At 47.0% G+C, this 14,640-nt stretch overlaps 3 protein-coding genes across 6 annotated transcripts; 2 read left to right on the top strand and 1 right to left on the bottom strand.

Annotated features, from left to right (window-relative positions):
• Positions 1 to 540: 540 nt before the first annotated feature.
• Positions 541 to 4,822, top strand: LOC101061554 (uncharacterized). The gene is made up of 7 exons (XM_029835621.1): positions 541 to 647; positions 776 to 894; positions 973 to 1,065; positions 1,139 to 1,695; positions 1,779 to 1,948; positions 2,060 to 2,226; positions 2,342 to 4,822. The coding sequence occupies exons 3-7, from the start codon at positions 1,009 to 1,011 to the stop codon at positions 4,820 to 4,822; spliced, it is 3,432 nt and encodes a 1,143-aa protein (XP_029691481.1). The 5' UTR covers positions 541 to 647; positions 776 to 894; positions 973 to 1,008.
• A 2,263-nt stretch (positions 4,823 to 7,085) lies between these two features.
• LOC101074031 (3-hydroxyanthranilate 3,4-dioxygenase) lies at positions 7,086 to 11,960 on the top strand. Of its 3 annotated transcripts, XR_003888276.1 has the most exons (11): positions 7,086 to 7,239; positions 7,323 to 7,401; positions 8,295 to 8,378; positions 8,976 to 9,082; positions 9,322 to 9,411; positions 9,487 to 9,530; positions 9,774 to 9,919; positions 11,140 to 11,214; positions 11,297 to 11,379; positions 11,593 to 11,724; positions 11,771 to 11,960. XR_003888276.1 is itself a non-coding variant. In XM_003963614.3 (10 exons), exons 1-10 carry the CDS (start codon positions 7,157 to 7,159, stop codon positions 11,663 to 11,665), a joined length of 858 nt encoding a protein of 285 aa, XP_003963663.2. In that variant the 5' UTR covers positions 7,086 to 7,156; the 3' UTR covers positions 11,666 to 11,960. The 3 variants fall into 3 exon arrangements, 2 of the variants coding, with proteins under 2 accessions (XP_003963663.2, XP_029691291.1); XM_003963614.3 differs by having other exon boundaries at positions 11,140 to 11,208; positions 11,593 to 11,960; XM_029835431.1 differs by having other exon boundaries at positions 11,593 to 11,960.
• A 799-nt stretch (positions 11,961 to 12,759) lies between these two features.
• Positions 12,760 to 14,355, bottom strand: LOC115249563 (transmembrane protein 229B-like). 2 transcript variants are annotated; one of them, XM_029835237.1, is made up of 2 exons: positions 13,849 to 14,355; positions 12,760 to 13,459 (listed from the first exon to the last, which is right to left on the bottom strand). In XM_029835237.1, the coding sequence occupies exons 1-2, from the start codon at positions 13,898 to 13,900 to the stop codon at positions 12,972 to 12,974; spliced, it is 540 nt and encodes a 179-aa protein (XP_029691097.1). In that variant the 5' UTR covers positions 13,901 to 14,355; the 3' UTR covers positions 12,760 to 12,971. The 2 variants fall into 2 exon arrangements, with proteins under 2 accessions (XP_029691097.1, XP_029691098.1); XM_029835238.1 differs by having other exon boundaries at positions 12,760 to 13,456.
• Between the last annotated feature and the right edge of the window lie 285 nt (positions 14,356 to 14,640).

Genomic DNA, 14,640 nt, shown 5'->3' with positions numbered 1-14,640 from the left:
AAGGGGGGAAATGTAGTGAAAAAGGGTAACAGGCATAAGGCAACAGAGGCAGAATGTGTGGTTGTTGTATTTAACCTTTGATCTAATGAGTAGACCGTCGTAGTTAATGAGTGCAATGGATAGACCCTTTTAGTTAATGATTAGACAGGTAAAGCGTATGAGAAATGTATACGAGTCATTGTCACTGTTTGAACACCTGCTGTATGTATGCATGTTAGTATTTGATGTACACATGTCACTGTAGTGAATGTTTGCTATGAGATGGGAAGTCCGGGAAAGTTATCAGAGGGTTAAACAAAAGATGGGAGGCTGCCTGTTTGAACAGGAAGGTGCCTTTTTTTAAAAAAAACCATGTAAGGTACACCTGACTTCTGATAAGTGTAATAAACGGTACTTAACGGTGGAAAATGAGTAAAAAATAGCTAACCAGAAGGAGGAGCCCGGGGCGGGGTAGCCCCAGGCTCCAAATAGTATAAAAGAAGGGCAATTCTTGTCAATGATCAGACTTAGCCCGGGCTACTTCTCATGGATGGTGAATTGTGGATCTGCAATAAATCATCATTTGGATCGTGAACCAGCTGAACCTGACTCATCATTCGACCCTGTTGTGGTATCCCCGCACTTTGATTCGTTCGACACTGGCATAGGTATATTGACTTAATAGAAGCATAAGTTTGAGTGTTTTAGCGTAGGGGAAAATCCACTACAAGGACTGAAGCTACATTTTAGATGAGTTATGTTTACGTTGCACTTTTCTTCCCACATTTGACTAAAGCTGCAGCAGAAAAGGCCAAAAGACCTGGAAAACAGAGCCGGCCAGCGTCAGCACACAAGTCCGTCAGACGCACCACTCCATCGTCGACGGCAAGATCTTAGTCTGAACCACACATCGAGGTGGCTCCATATCCTGGGGACGCCACACTAAATTGTGCCAATACGAAAGCTTACACTAAAACTCTGAGTATATTCAAGGTTCCGGTGGCGGCTCCCGAGAGGACAACCTCCGTGATGGATGCAGCGCCTCAGCCATGTCGGCCCACTGCAACATCAGCAACACGACTGCAGGTAATCCATTAAAAACAAGCTCAAGTTTGCGTATTCGGTGACCGTCGGATATGATCGTGCGTTTTCTTATTAGGTGACATACGAGGGATGGCACAAAATGTGGGAGTCTGCTCCCAATGGGCTCCCACAGGCTGACGTTGCGTGGCTGAAAGAGGATGAAACCAATGGACTCTTCCAGAGGGCTGCATCCTTTCATGACAAACATGGAAAGATGAAGTGGAGGAAGGTCCTGAAGGATGACAGGATGTGGTTTCATCCCCCCGAAGTGCCCGGACTGGTAGCCAAGACTGTTCCATCGGCCGACTCCTTTTTCCGCAGTCGGGTCTTTTTCTGGAGACCAGTAGGTGTGTGGCGTTGCAGCCTGCGCTGTCCCAGAGCTGCGTGCCCCGCGCGGGAAAACAAGGGCGCTTTTCTGTCCCGTTGCGGCTACTCTCGCACGGTCAGACAGATCTGCCACGCGTCTGGGTGGTACTCCATGCTGACCGAGGTCCTGGCCTGTAACGCATGCAGAAAAGCAGCCAAAGCCTCGGAGGAGCGTGCCATTGGCCGCTTCCTGTCATGGGAAGCCTGCATCCTCAACCAGCTCAGCCCAGCGCACCGAGCCATGTTCCCTGCTGTATTGACATTACGGTGAGTCTGCGCGCTTTGCTTCAACATCTTTCAAGTTCTTAGCGAAAGGCCGGCTCACAGAATTTGATCGATTTTTAATTCAGGCGGGGAGTGGACAAGCAGGTGGTCCGTCTCTTGAGGGAGCGCACCGGGGGCGACACCATGGCCAAGGTGTGGCGGCAGGTCCAGGAAAGCCACTGTGAGGAGTACCTGCAGAGGAAAGACCTGTACACCACTCTGCTCACACAGTACACGAAACCTGGAAAGACCACAAGTGAGATTTCAGATTTAACAAAAAAACTGTAAACAGTCTAAAATTGAACTTCGTGCTGATTTTTGTACCCTTCACCGATTTGTCATTTTGAAAATATTACTCCTATTTCAGAGCGTTTCAGCCCAAAGTTTCAATTGCCGCCACCTCAAAGAGAGCTGCCGTCCCCAAAGCTGCTGAGGAAAGCCTTCCTCCTTGCGGAGGCTGAGAACATTGAGGATTACCGGGCGCAGATAATGTCAACGTTTGGGAAAGTGCTCAAATATGACTCTACCAAGAAGGTACATTTGTGTGTCAACTGAATTTTTCTTTGTGTGCATTGCGTCTACGCAGATCAAGAGTTGGCATCAACAAGGTACCAAATACAGGTCTTTGACTGTTTGTATACATTTTCAGATCTGCAAGAAGTTGTCCGGCGACGGAAAAGGGACCGCAGAGTGGTGCACCAACGTCGGCAACGAGCGGGGTCAGATCCTCATGTCCGTACTGACCTGCGAGGAGTCTTTGGAGAAGATGCGGCCGATGGCCGAAGGGCTCATGGAGCGCTACCAAAGGGCAGGAGAGGCGGCTCCGGAACTGATGTACGTGGACCGCGGCTGTTGCTGCGCTCTCGGCGTCCCCTCTTTGGAGCAGCTCTTCGACAAGTGGGTCGACAGAGGCATGCTGATCCGTCTGGACATCTTCCACTGGATCCGCAGATTTGACGCGGCCGTTCGGACGGATCACCATTCCAAGCATGCCCTGTTTAAATCCGCTTTATCGGCCGCCGTCTTCTCCTACAACAAGGACGACGTGGCGCTCCTCTTGCAGGCGGTGCGTGCGGGACTCCCGGACATGGCCGATTCCCTTTCAGATAGCGAGCTGATCGAGAGGCACGTCACCAAAAGGGACCTGTCCCGTTATGTGAGGAGGATCACAGTTGGGGCCCAGGAAACCTTTGTGCGTGTCCAGAATGTCATCGACACACTGAAAGGACCGATGGGAATGGACGACAACCAGGTCCATCTGTTCAATGAAGACATCGATCGCATCTGGCAAAATCAACAGAAGCACCTCGAGTGCATCCAGGACCCTCCGGGGCGGAACATGTACACCATAAAAAAACACGTCACCCGCAACGGTGTGAGTCTGCCGCGCTACGCCACAGACAGGGGAAGCAACAGCCTGGAGGGCTTCCACTCCTTCCTGCCCAGTGTGATTCCAGGACCCCACTGTGCAGCCGTCCCATTTCAAGTGTACCTCCTGGCCGGGATTGCACGTTGGAATGCCGACAGGGAGTCTGCCAGTGTCAGAGGACAACAGGGACGACAGCACCTTGTCTGTGTGCTGCCGCTGGTGCATCGTCTCAATGAGAGGTGCCAGCAGCTGTTTGGGGTGGTGGAGGACGCCAACTACAGGGCTCCTGTGCCGCCCGGTGGGGAGCGAATCGGTCTCGAGTACTTGTTTTGCCAATCGACAGACACTTTCAATGTCCCTGACCATTACGCTCAGACTACAAACACACTGCAAACTGATGAGGACGAGGGGGAAGCGGACGAGGCTTCCCACGGCGTCGATGATCCCCCGGACGACGACGCGGGATACATTTCGGACGGCGTTGGCGATCGCCTGACTCCTCTCCCGAAGAACCTGCACCTCACCGACCAGGCTGTCGCCGATGACTTTGACCCCTGCGCAGAGGACGTGTGCGGTCCAAATCATCTCCCGGGCTACGAGCAGGTGGAGGAGCTCAGCAGAGTCCTGGTGGACGTTGCGTTGGAAGAGGGAAAGCTCGCCATCAGCAACTCTACAAGGCGGCGGGTCATCGCTGCATGGAACGGGCTCCATCTCCACGACCGACGCGTTCACCTGTTTGACAGCCTGTACTCTGCACGCTGGGGCAACGCCCTCTTCGGCCGCACCAACGGAGACCCCGCCGAATCGGCTTTGGTGCAAAAGCTGGAGTTCAGCAAACGCCATTTGGCTGCCCACCTGCTGGACTCCAGGAAGAACAGGCTGATGTACTGCTTGGTCAAACAGCTGTGGCTGCACCCGCACTGCAGAGTAATGGCTGGCGGGCTGCCGCACAAACATCTCTTGACCAGATTATACCAGCATGTCCAACAGAGAGTCATTGTGGATGATGCCGAGCTCAGCAAGCTGGGGATTCCTCTACTGAAAATAAACAGTAAATCCATTGCGCACTTTATCAGGCGACAGGAGGCCCTGTCGGCCGCCAATGTGACCGACCAAGGCCCACCTGTCCTCCGACGCCATCAGAGCATCGCGCAGTGCAGTCAACCCCCGGCGCTGGAGCTATCTCTTGAGAGACTGCACACCAGTCGACCTCAGGTGACCTACGAGGTCACTCCATCTCTGGCGGGGACCAACCTTAAATATGAACACGGTTGCACAGATGCGGCCCCTTTTTTACCACCTCCTACTCGCATAGTTACATGCCCCTCTCCTCTCCCCCCACAGCCAGAACCACCATTGCTCGCACCATCCCAGACCACACCCCGCAAAGGTACTTTTGTCCCAAAGCCTGTGCCTGTTTGTTCATCCGGTCAAATCCAAGCAACGCCTCCAACGGTCCCTCTCGCTGTTCCCAAACACGAGCCGTCCCAACCTCCCCGGCATCAATGGTCGCCAGCTCGATCCACTTTTTACAAGAGGAGATGGTTGGAGCACAGTGGCGCCGAGCCTACCGCTTTCAAAGTGCACATCTGTGCGCTGTGTGGTCAACCCACTAAAGGCCACAACAAATACAGGAAAAAGACCTACTGTCCAAACAGCAAAAAGTCATCGTCTCCAGGACTTGAAGGCCAGACTTTGGACACTTTTGCAGACTTTCAAAGTGCTGTGGACATTCTTTTGGGACCTCATTTCCAGGTGTAAGCAAAGAAAATTGGACTGAGTGTTTTATTGACTGCACAATAAATGCTTCTTTGTACTTGACAATAAATGCTTCTTTGAATACACATGCACGTCTCGTTTGTATTCTTTCACGCACGGGGACGACTTTCCAGTCCACACCCGAGACATGCATACTGCAGAAACACACCACCACCATATGATGCAGGACCTTGAGGCTGTTAAAAAAATCAAATAAGGCTGTCAACAGGTCATGGCCACAGCTTTTTCATTTTTATTTTGTAGCCCTCATTGGGGAAAATAATTGTTCTTGCTCTTCAGTGTCACCTGGGTGGGGCCACCTCTCTTTAATCAGTCAGTGCTTTACTCATTTCCAAAACCTACCTCTTTGAAAAAGCTTATTGTTACCAATTCTGTAGTTCCAGTTATTATCATAGACAGACAAATTATCATACTTAGGGGGTCGTCTAATCGTTAGGTCACATCTTAGCTATGCTGTTATAGGCCAAGGCTGCTGGGGTCCAGAAACATGATCACCTGACAGGCCTCTGTCACCCCACTGGGTCATGGTTTCCTCTCTCCTCTCCCCTCCTCCTCAAGTAGACTAGTTATGCTGATTCTTGTGTTTTTCTGCTTTCTTATTCTTGTTTTTCTGCTCCCCCCACCCCCCCCCCCCCCCGTATTCATTTACAGGTATCGCCGCCTTCGGATCTGCATGATGACCTTCGGCCCCGATGACCTTCAGCCCCGTTGACCCACTCGGCCGGCGGCTTGCATAACTAGTGTATGTTTGTATGTGTTTCTGTGCTATGTGCCCGTGCCTGTATTAAAGACCAGCCCAACAGTGCACAACTGTTTTCACAGTTTGGCTCATTATTTTCCGCATGAAACAGTCTGCAGTTTTAATGCACTGGATTGAATATGAGCAGACAATATAGAGCTGCATATGTATTCAGTTTGCTACTTCTTTCACATCATATCAAGAATGATCAGCAGCAGTCTGCTTTGCTGGTACTCTCAGACGTCCATCGCAGAAGGGTGTTCACCAGGTACGACTGATATTTAGATTATGGGATGTTCACGTTGTTATCTTCCGTAGTTTACAGGCTGATCTTGATTTCAACCGAACATAGAATTGGATTCCACCATTTGATTCCTCTCATTTATGAGCACCAAATTATAAAGATCCTTCATCATTCAGGCTCTTTGTGGACTAAGAGTGGATAAGGATCTTTTCTTGTGTTAGATAGATCTGGACAAGCAGATACCACAGAAGTAACTGAAGTAGAAGTAACTGCTTAAATATCAACAAAGCCAATGTGAAAGGAGCCCAACATTAAAGCACTCTAAGTCTGGTGTACAAATATGTTATATCCACAAACCAATAAGTTTAATTAGTTACTTTGGTTACTGATGTTATGGAGTTCTTCACAAGAGTATTGAGGTCAGTCACTAGTTTTGTCTCAATTGACTTACCATTGTAAGTCAGAATTAACTGACTTAACATTAACATCTAGTCTCTCTGTGAGGAATCTAGGAGTAACTTTTGATCAAAATCTCTCCTTCAACTCACACATTAAATTAGTCTCTAGAAGTGCCTTTTTTCACTTGAGGAACATCACAAAGATCAGGAAACTGCTGACGCGGCATGATGCTGAAAAGTTAGTCCGTGCATTTGTTACTTCCAGGCTGGACTACTGTAACTCTTTATTATCAGGGTGTCCAAACAACTCTTTAAGAAGCCTCCAGCTGATCCAAAATGCTGCAGCCAGAGTTCTGACAGGTATTGACAAAAGAGATCACATAACTCCTGTACTGGCATTGCTTCATTGGCTGCCCATTAAATTTAGAATAATTTTTAAAACCCTTCTTTTGACCTACAAGATCCTCAGCGGCCTAGCTCCACCCTACCTGGAGGAGCTAGTGATACCTTACCAGCCCAATAGACCGCTCCGCTCTCAGAATGCTGGTCTACTTGTGGTTCCCAGAGTCTCTAGGAGTAGAATGGGGGGCCGAGCATTTAGCTACCAGGCCCCCCTGCTATGGAACCAGCTCCCTGTCCAGGTACGGGAGGCTGACTCCATCGCTACTAGAGTGAGCTATAATCATTATTATCATTATATAGTATAAACATACGTTATAGCGATAACATCTCAACATAAGGATAGTAAAGGGACAGTTAAATAACAATCAGAAATACCAATCTGGCTGGGCACTTCATAATAAGTTTGGGACAAATCAAATCTTGCTGGGCCGTGTAGGAAGTTAAATCCCTCCCCCACTTTTGGACTTTGTCTTGTGACCGCGCTGCACCTCTCAGACCTTCGGCAGGTCCTGCAGTAAACAGCCCACGCAAATATGAGCAACATTCCCGTCCATGTGGAAAACTGGATTAAAGAGAACCAGGATGCCTTCCTTCCACCGGTCTGCAACAAGCTGATGTGAGTTATTTCCGTTCAGCAACGACCAATAGGAGGGTACGGCGCCTCCGAGCCTGTTTTTACCTCTGCTCCTTCTCTCTCAGGCACTTTTCCCAGTTGAACATCATGTTTGTTGGGGGTCCAAATATCAGGAAGGACTATCACATCGAGGAAGGAGAGGAGGTCAGAGAAACTTCCTTCTGCATCAAATCTTTCTATTGAACTGGACTGTCACTCCTGACAGGGGCAACAGTAAAATCACCTTTGGTCAGTCATCAAGGCAGACAAGTTGCAAGTCAGCTTCAAAGTATAGAATTTTAGTCTTCATTAACGTCAGCAGCAGTGTGGAAACTTTACACTGCCCATTTCACAAATGTGGAACTCATGTGTACACAGCTCCCCTCTTTTAATGGTTATGTTGGTTATGCTTACAAAAAGCCCTTCATTTTTCCATCTATGTATTTCCATCCCAACACCATGTTTACTACAACTTGTATTTTTGTTGACAGAATTCTCAGAGGGAGAGGGGCTCTGTTTAAAATGACCCCTAACCCCTAACCCTAACCCTAACCCACACAAGTCTGTGAAGAATAGGTCCTATTAATTCCCCTTTTTATAACCCAACAAGGCATGAACACTACTATAAATGCCAAAATAGCCTTTTGGTTGGCTACATAAACCAGTTTTAATATTTTCCCTTGATGGAGTTGACTGGATTAATACTGATGTAAAAAAATCCCTGTTGGCAGGAAAGAGATGTGTCAAGTGTAAAAATTTCCTTTCTTACCAAGGACCAATGTGCTTCAGTCAAGTATTTTGTTTAACTTACTGGTTTTACATTTGTTCGAAGCTAAATCATTTCAAATTTCTACTCACGGAATGTCAACATTGCGTTTGAGACACATCAGCTCCACTCTTAGCTAAGCTAACGGCGGCTATTCAGAGACAAAACACAACAGTCAATGTACTCAGATGATATGCTGCTTTATTCTGCCTCTAAAAGCACAAGAACGTCACCTTCAAATCACAGGCTAACAGTAAACCATGTGCTTTCCCCCGCCCTTCCCTGTCTGCAGTTATTTTACCAGCTTAAGGGGGACATGTGTCTGAAGGTGATTGAAAATGGCAAACACAAAGACGTGCACATCAAGGAGGGAGAGGTGAGCCCTCATTCTTTTTCAGTGGTTCTACTAAGACCAGAGTTTACTTGCCACTTTGTAGTAAGTTGAGAAAGTCTGATAAATTAGGTCATTATAAATATTGTATGGAAAGTTATGGTTCCGTTATTCTGTGTAGCTCTGCTGCTTCTCGTGTGTTTCAGTGTCCTTAAAGGAGAAAATCAGGGCTTCTTTTATTTAAAATATATTGGTCTCACCTGTATTTTATGTTGCTTTGGTATTGATATATATATATACTGTATATATATATATATATATAATTTTTTTTTTTTTTTACAAAATGCACCAGATTATCTATTTTCTCTGTGTAAAAGTGTAAAAGAAAAAAGACAAAAAAATCATCTAAAAATTTTCAGACAGTCCAAACTGTAATATTCAGTGCTGTCCCTGCATATAATGTCAGCTTTTCCTGACTTACTGTAGAACTTTGCAACCTGGACCACAGATGGGTCCAGAGTTTTGAGGTCATCTTATTCAGTAGCAACGGCGTTGGTGTCTTATTCTTACTAAGACACCTTTGAAAACAATAAAATATATTACAATAAAATAAGAGAAGGATTGTTTTGTTGCCATTTTCAGATGTTCCTGCTTCCAGCTCGGATTCCCCACTCCCCCCAGAGACAGGCCAACAGTGTGGGCCTGGTGGTGGAGAGAAGGAGGCTGCTGACGGAGACCGACTGTCTCAGGTTGTCTTTTTTCTTTGCCGGGATGAGATAACTCTTTCTCCGCAATCAACCATTTCATCAGGTGGATGTCCGGAAAACCGTTTACGTTTGTTTTTACAATGAAAAACTATCAAAACAAATATATATATTTTAAAAAATCTTTCACTATTATGATGCTATATCTCATACAGTGCATACTTTTTTTAGAATATATTTAGGATATTTAAAAATGGGAAACCGGTCATCATTGTTGATTTCAGGTACTATGTGGACAACAGCACCTCGATCCTCTTTGAGAGATGGTTTTACTGCGAGGACCTCGGAACCCAGCTCGTACCGGTCATCAAAGAGTGAGCTGTGGTCCACCAACCCATTTTTAACGTGATGTCACGGTTTCAAGTTTCATAGTGTTGATTTATTTTCAGGTTTATGGCATCCAAGCAGTGCAAAACGGGAAGGCCGGATCCAAGTGAGCTTCCTCTTTTATAATTGAGTGTTGAGGAGCAGGTGTCAGAGAATGAAATACGCTGGGAATTGTCACTGAGATTCTCAGGAACCTGCTGCTAAAATGTTCTGCTCTTATAGCATGATGTGGGAAACTGATATTCTCATGAAGAAGCGTCTAAATTGAGGAGAAGATTTGAAACCAACAGAAAATCCAGGCCAAAAGTAACCAATCTGTGAATTGACTCCGCCCTTCTGTGTGGAGCAGATGAAGTCTTCCGAGAGCCTCCGTTCCACCTGAGCACCATGAATGTGATGTTGCCCTTCTCCTTCAAAGACTGGCTGGACAGGCAGCGGCCAGCTCTGGCTCAAGGTGGACCCATCAACATGTTTGGAGCCCAGTTTGAGACAGAGGTAGCACAAATCCAGAAATACACCAGATTAATATGCAACCTTTTGAAAAAGACTGCATCCACAAGCGTTTCCGAATCAGAGGCTCAGTCCTGCAGTTGAAAGAATGGCCCTAAATGTGAAAGTCAGCCTTTTACCTGCAAGAGATCAAGAGTTTACCTACGTCTGCATATTAAGGCAAATTAAAAATCTAAACAGTCTACACAGACAGTCTTTCCTGATGCTCACAGTAGAAGATCTTTTTAAATTCTTGAGAGAATGTTGCTTACCTAAAAGAAAACAATGCTACTTAAGATCAAATCACATCACCTTTATTTATATAGCGTCTATTACAATGAAAATTGTCTCTAGGCACTTTAGATGAGATAATTACTTTTGTGTCGTAATTTAAACTTCAAAAACAGTCAGTAGAGACCTGTTATTATGACAGGTCATAGTAATACTAAATACTAAAGTTTGCATTCCAGTTCATCATTCCAGTCCGTTTAGCACAGAGGACACAGATGGACAATCTTAATATTAAAGTTCATCAGGTAATGAGTAGCAAATCAGAGAATTTAGAAAACACTAGACTATTTCGATTTAGACAACAATAACTGGAGAGAAAGCACTGCCAGTCAGACAGGCAGTCAGACAGGCAGACAGACAGGCAGGCAGACAGGCAGACAGGTAGACAGGTAGGCAGGCAGGCAGGCAGGCAGGCAGGCAGGCAGGTAAGAAGACAGGTAGACAGGTAGGCAGGCAGGCAGGCAGGCAGGCAGGCAGGCAGGCAGGTAGGAAGACAGGAAGGCATACAGACAGGAAGGCAGGTAGGCAAACAGGTAGGCAAACAGGTAGGCAGGCAGGTAGGCAAACAGGTAGGCAGGCAGGTAGGCAAACAGGTAGGCAGATAGGTAGGCAGGCAGGCAGGTAGGCAAACAGGTAGGCAAACAGGTAGGCAGGCAGGTAGGCAAACAGGTAGGCAGGCAGGTAGGCAAACAGGTAGGCAGATAGGTAGGCAGACAGGTCGGCAGGCAGGTAGGTAGGCAGGTAGGCAGGCATACAGACAGGCAGACAGATAGGCAGGTAGGCAGGTAGGCAGACAGGTAGGCAGGTAGGCAGGTAGGCAGGCAGGCAGGTAGGCAGGCAGGTAGGTAGGCAGGCAGGCAGACAGACAGGTAGGCAGGCTCAAAACGGAGACGTGGCGACCTTGACCTCATGAAAGCCTCCTGTGTGACCCTCAGGTGATGGCTTTTGGACCTGGCCAGGCAGAAGCAGCCGTGCAGCAGAGCGACGTGTGGATATGGCAGATGGTTTGTGCGAGACCTTAAGGCTTCCTGGAGGTCCTTGCATCGGAGCATTTCTCTCACAAATGCTGCTGTGTCTCGCTGCTCTCCACAGGAGGGCTCCTCAAAGGTCAACATGAATCAGCAGGAGTTCAGTCTCTCTGCAGGGGACAGCATCCTCGTCCCTGAACAGACCCAGTGAGTCGACTTCATTGTCACATGTTGCTTTGGATGTATTATTGGAGTTTTGAGGGTCTGTTGGGGTCATGGAGGAGGTCATTGGATCCTCTGTTGCTGTTCAGTAGAAGGTGAAAAATGAAATAAGGATATTAAGGAAGTGTCTCCAGATAATGCTTCTATATGTTTTAAATGGAAATAAATCCAAGCTTGTGTGTCCTTCTCCCTGCGCAGCTACCAGTGGCAAAGACACGAGGGGACCGTCGCCTTGTTTGTGGTCCAAAATCCTGAGCGGAAAAGACCCTAAACATGACCAACGTACAAGACCGGCATTCAAAACACAGGACACAAATTAAAATAGCAAATAAACAATCCAGCAAAGCAGCTGAAGCTCCCACAACTGCTGTGGAGAAAACGAGGATCTGAAAATCCACGTCTCTAAGTGGAGACAAGCTGAACATAATGTAAAATCATAAAATAATGAGCAAACGTCAAAGGGGCTCAGATCAACGACCCTGTAAGAAGCAAAAATAATCACTCAGAGTGACACTTTTTTATTTTTGCTTCTATGTATCTTTCAAATAAAACACGATGGGGTTAAAGTGTTGACTTTCAGCATTATTTTCATCTTTATTTCAGTTTCCAGCGATTATTCACTGACTTCATGTCAGTCAGAAGCCTTTTGCATGGTTACCCTTATGTATGTAATTGATATTTTGGGATATTTGTTAACTTATTTACAGTATTACTGTGACTGGATACTCCACCATGCCATTATCCTTGAAACAGACTGATGAAACCACAGTTCGAGTCCCGGACAGGACTCCAGGCGTTCCTAAAAATGTCCAATCATCTTTTACTGGATGTCTTCATGCCGAGCAGATGCAGTTATCGGAATGTGAAATTCCACTCAGCTTCTTCGGTGTCTTCAGCGTTGTGATCCAGGCCCAAACTCTGGTGTCTGAGCTGGTCTCCAGTGTTCCTGTCCAGGTCCACCCCTGGAGCTGGTCTCCAGTCTTCCTGTCCAGGTCCACCCCTGGAGCTGGTCTCCAGTCTTCCTGTCCGGGTCCACCCCTGGAGCTGGTCTCCAGTGTTCCTGTCCAGGTCCACCCCTGGAGCTGGTCTCCAGTCTTCCTGTCCAGGTCCACCCCTGGAGCTGGTCTCCAGTCTTCCTGTCCAGGTCCACCCCTGGAGCTGGTCTCCAGTCTTCCTGTCCAGGTCCACCCCTGGAGCTGGTCTCCAGTGTTCCTGTCCAGGTCCACCCCTGGAGCTGGTCTCCAGTCTTCCTGTCCAGGTCCACCCCTGGAGCTGGTCTCCAGTGTTCCTGTCCAGGTCCACCCTCACACAATCCCAGTCAGGGTTGTCCACGAATGAGTTTGATTTCAAGCATCTTCAAGCATCTTTTACACATTTTTACACACTGGTTTTATTGTTAGTTTGAGAAACCAAAAGCCCCAAAATATTTAATAATGAAAACATTTAATCAAGGTTTATATCAAACCTTGAAAAAAACAACAACCATAAACGTTTTATGACTGCAACAATTGAGATTTACGTCGACCCCAAAGTGCCAAAAATAATTTAAAAGGGTGGGGGTCGGTCCGACAGTCCGTTTAAGGGAGCAGTCTGATCCTCAGAGTGTTTCGGATTACGTGCTGCTCTACAATAAATGCCCCCACACTCCAGGGCAACAGGTACTCCAGGGTGACCAGTCCACACAAGTTGTACCTAAAACCTGAGTAGTCCCAGGGACAGGCCCCCAGGAACATCAGCCCCAAGCCCCAGAGGAACTCCCACAGGTAGATAAAGAGAGCGTAGGCCATGAGACGGAGCGGCAGGGGCCAGCCGTGGGCCAGGAGCCGGGCCCTCAGGCTCTCCATCACATACATCGCAGTGGCATACATGGGCAGTGCCCACAGGCTGCTGTGACCCGTCAACCTTCTGTCCTGTGTGATGCACCAGTCCCACACCGCGGTGAAGACCACTTCACAGAGGCAGCCATGAAGGGCGTACACATAGAGGCGAAACGGAGCAGGCAGAGGGCGAGAGGAGACATCAGCACACGTCTCCGGAGGAGCTTCGTCTCCAAGACAGGATCCTGCTGAAGAGGAAGCGCGTTAACCAGGCGTGGAGGTGAGGACTACGGAGCTGAGCTTTGTCCTGCCTCCACAGAGACCCTGCAGCAAGTGCATGCTGTAATGTGGATTAACAGACCTAAAGCCCAGCTTAAGAATTTACGGGCTTTGAAATCCACCATTCTACAAGTTGTCAAATAAAACTGTTTATTTATTTCCTCAGTAAAAACTCTGACAGCAGCAACAGTCAGCCCCCCCCCCCATCACTTCAGCTCTATGCAAAGTCAGAAGCTGTGACATTAGGTGTCATATTTTATAACACACTCCCTGCAGTTAGTCCACATGAAATCTATTCATATACATGTACGTATACACCTATATATGTATACATGTATGAACAAACACTTGTCATTACCTTGAATCCTCCTCGCCTTTAGTTTTCCCGTCTCCATCCCTAAGCAGCACATGGATCACTACCTTTGTAATCCCTCTGCCAACCTTTGTGTGTGTGTGTGCGCGCGCATGTGTGTGTGTGTCAGGCTAAACATTAAGCAGCTCTATGTTAGTGTATCAGTGATGCCTCTGTCAAAGGCAGAAGTCGTGAACCCGAGGACAAACCCAGGGAGTAGCCGTGGTCCATCCCAGGAAAAATGTGTGATCAATAAAACTACTGTTTTCACCCGGGGAGACCAGAGTGCACAAATTGATTTTTTAAAGGCAGACAGTGTCAGGTAAAGTGCTGGAACAGTGTAGCCGATGGACAAACTGGTATCTATGCTGCTTACAGCAGTCCGACCCACTGCTTTCATATTTTATATTCACTCTGTTTCATATTCGCTGTACTTTATGACACTTTTAATGATAACATTACATCAAAACCAGTCAAAAAATAAATAAATCTTTGAGTCTCAACATTGATAACGGTGAATTTGTTTGCATTGACCTAAAAATGCATATAAAGAATGATAATGTAATTCTAAACATACAACTTTAACAATGAGAATGATCATTATTATTACCGTAATTGTTTATGTGATTTAAGGGAATTCAGAAAACACTGACGATGACTGTTGTCAATAAATCCTTGAAACTACTGTCAGAGTTCTACATGAATGTGTTTTTATAAGGTTGTTCAACATGAAATGGACCTATAAAAGCATCTGAAAGAGCAGATGTCAGTCTTGACTCTGTGCTGCGTGTGTGTTTG

Source organism: Takifugu rubripes, chromosome 4 (assembly GCF_901000725.2).
Source record: "Takifugu rubripes chromosome 4, fTakRub1.2, whole genome shotgun sequence".
Lineage (NCBI taxonomy): Eukaryota > Metazoa > Chordata > Actinopteri > Tetraodontiformes > Tetraodontidae > Takifugu > Takifugu rubripes.
Note: the sequence above shows the minus strand (reverse complement) of the source record. Positions and strands in the feature narration are given on the sequence as shown.

Excerpts from the sequence above, each read along its gene's own strand:
- LOC101061554 (XM_029835621.1), top strand. The coding sequence starts at position 1,009 with ATGGATGCAGCGCCTCAGCCATGTCGGCCCACTGCAACATCAGCAACA. Across the intron at positions 1,066-1,138 it reads CATCAGCAACACGACTGCAG|GTGACATACGAGGGATGGCA; the intron begins GTAATCCATTAA and ends TTTTCTTATTAG. Across the intron at positions 1,696-1,778 it reads CCTGCTGTATTGACATTACG|GCGGGGAGTGGACAAGCAGG; the intron begins GTGAGTCTGCGC and ends TTTTTAATTCAG.
- LOC101074031 (XM_029835431.1), top strand. The coding sequence starts at position 7,157 with ATGAGCAACATTCCCGTCCATGTGGAAAACTGGATTAAAGAGAACCAG. Across the intron at positions 7,402-8,294 it reads ACATCGAGGAAGGAGAGGAG|TTATTTTACCAGCTTAAGGG; the intron begins GTCAGAGAAACT and ends CCCTGTCTGCAG. Across the intron at positions 11,215-11,296 it reads GGATATGGCAGATGGTTTGT|GAGGGCTCCTCAAAGGTCAA; the intron begins GCGAGACCTTAA and ends TGCTCTCCACAG.
- LOC115249563 (XM_029835237.1), bottom strand. The coding sequence starts at position 13,900 with ATGTGCTGCTTAGGGATGGAGACGGGAAAACTAAAGGCGAGGAGGATT. Across the intron at positions 13,460-13,848 it reads AAAGGCGAGGAGGATTCAAG|CAGGATCCTGTCTTGGAGAC; the intron begins GTAATGACAAGT and ends CTTCCTCTTCAG.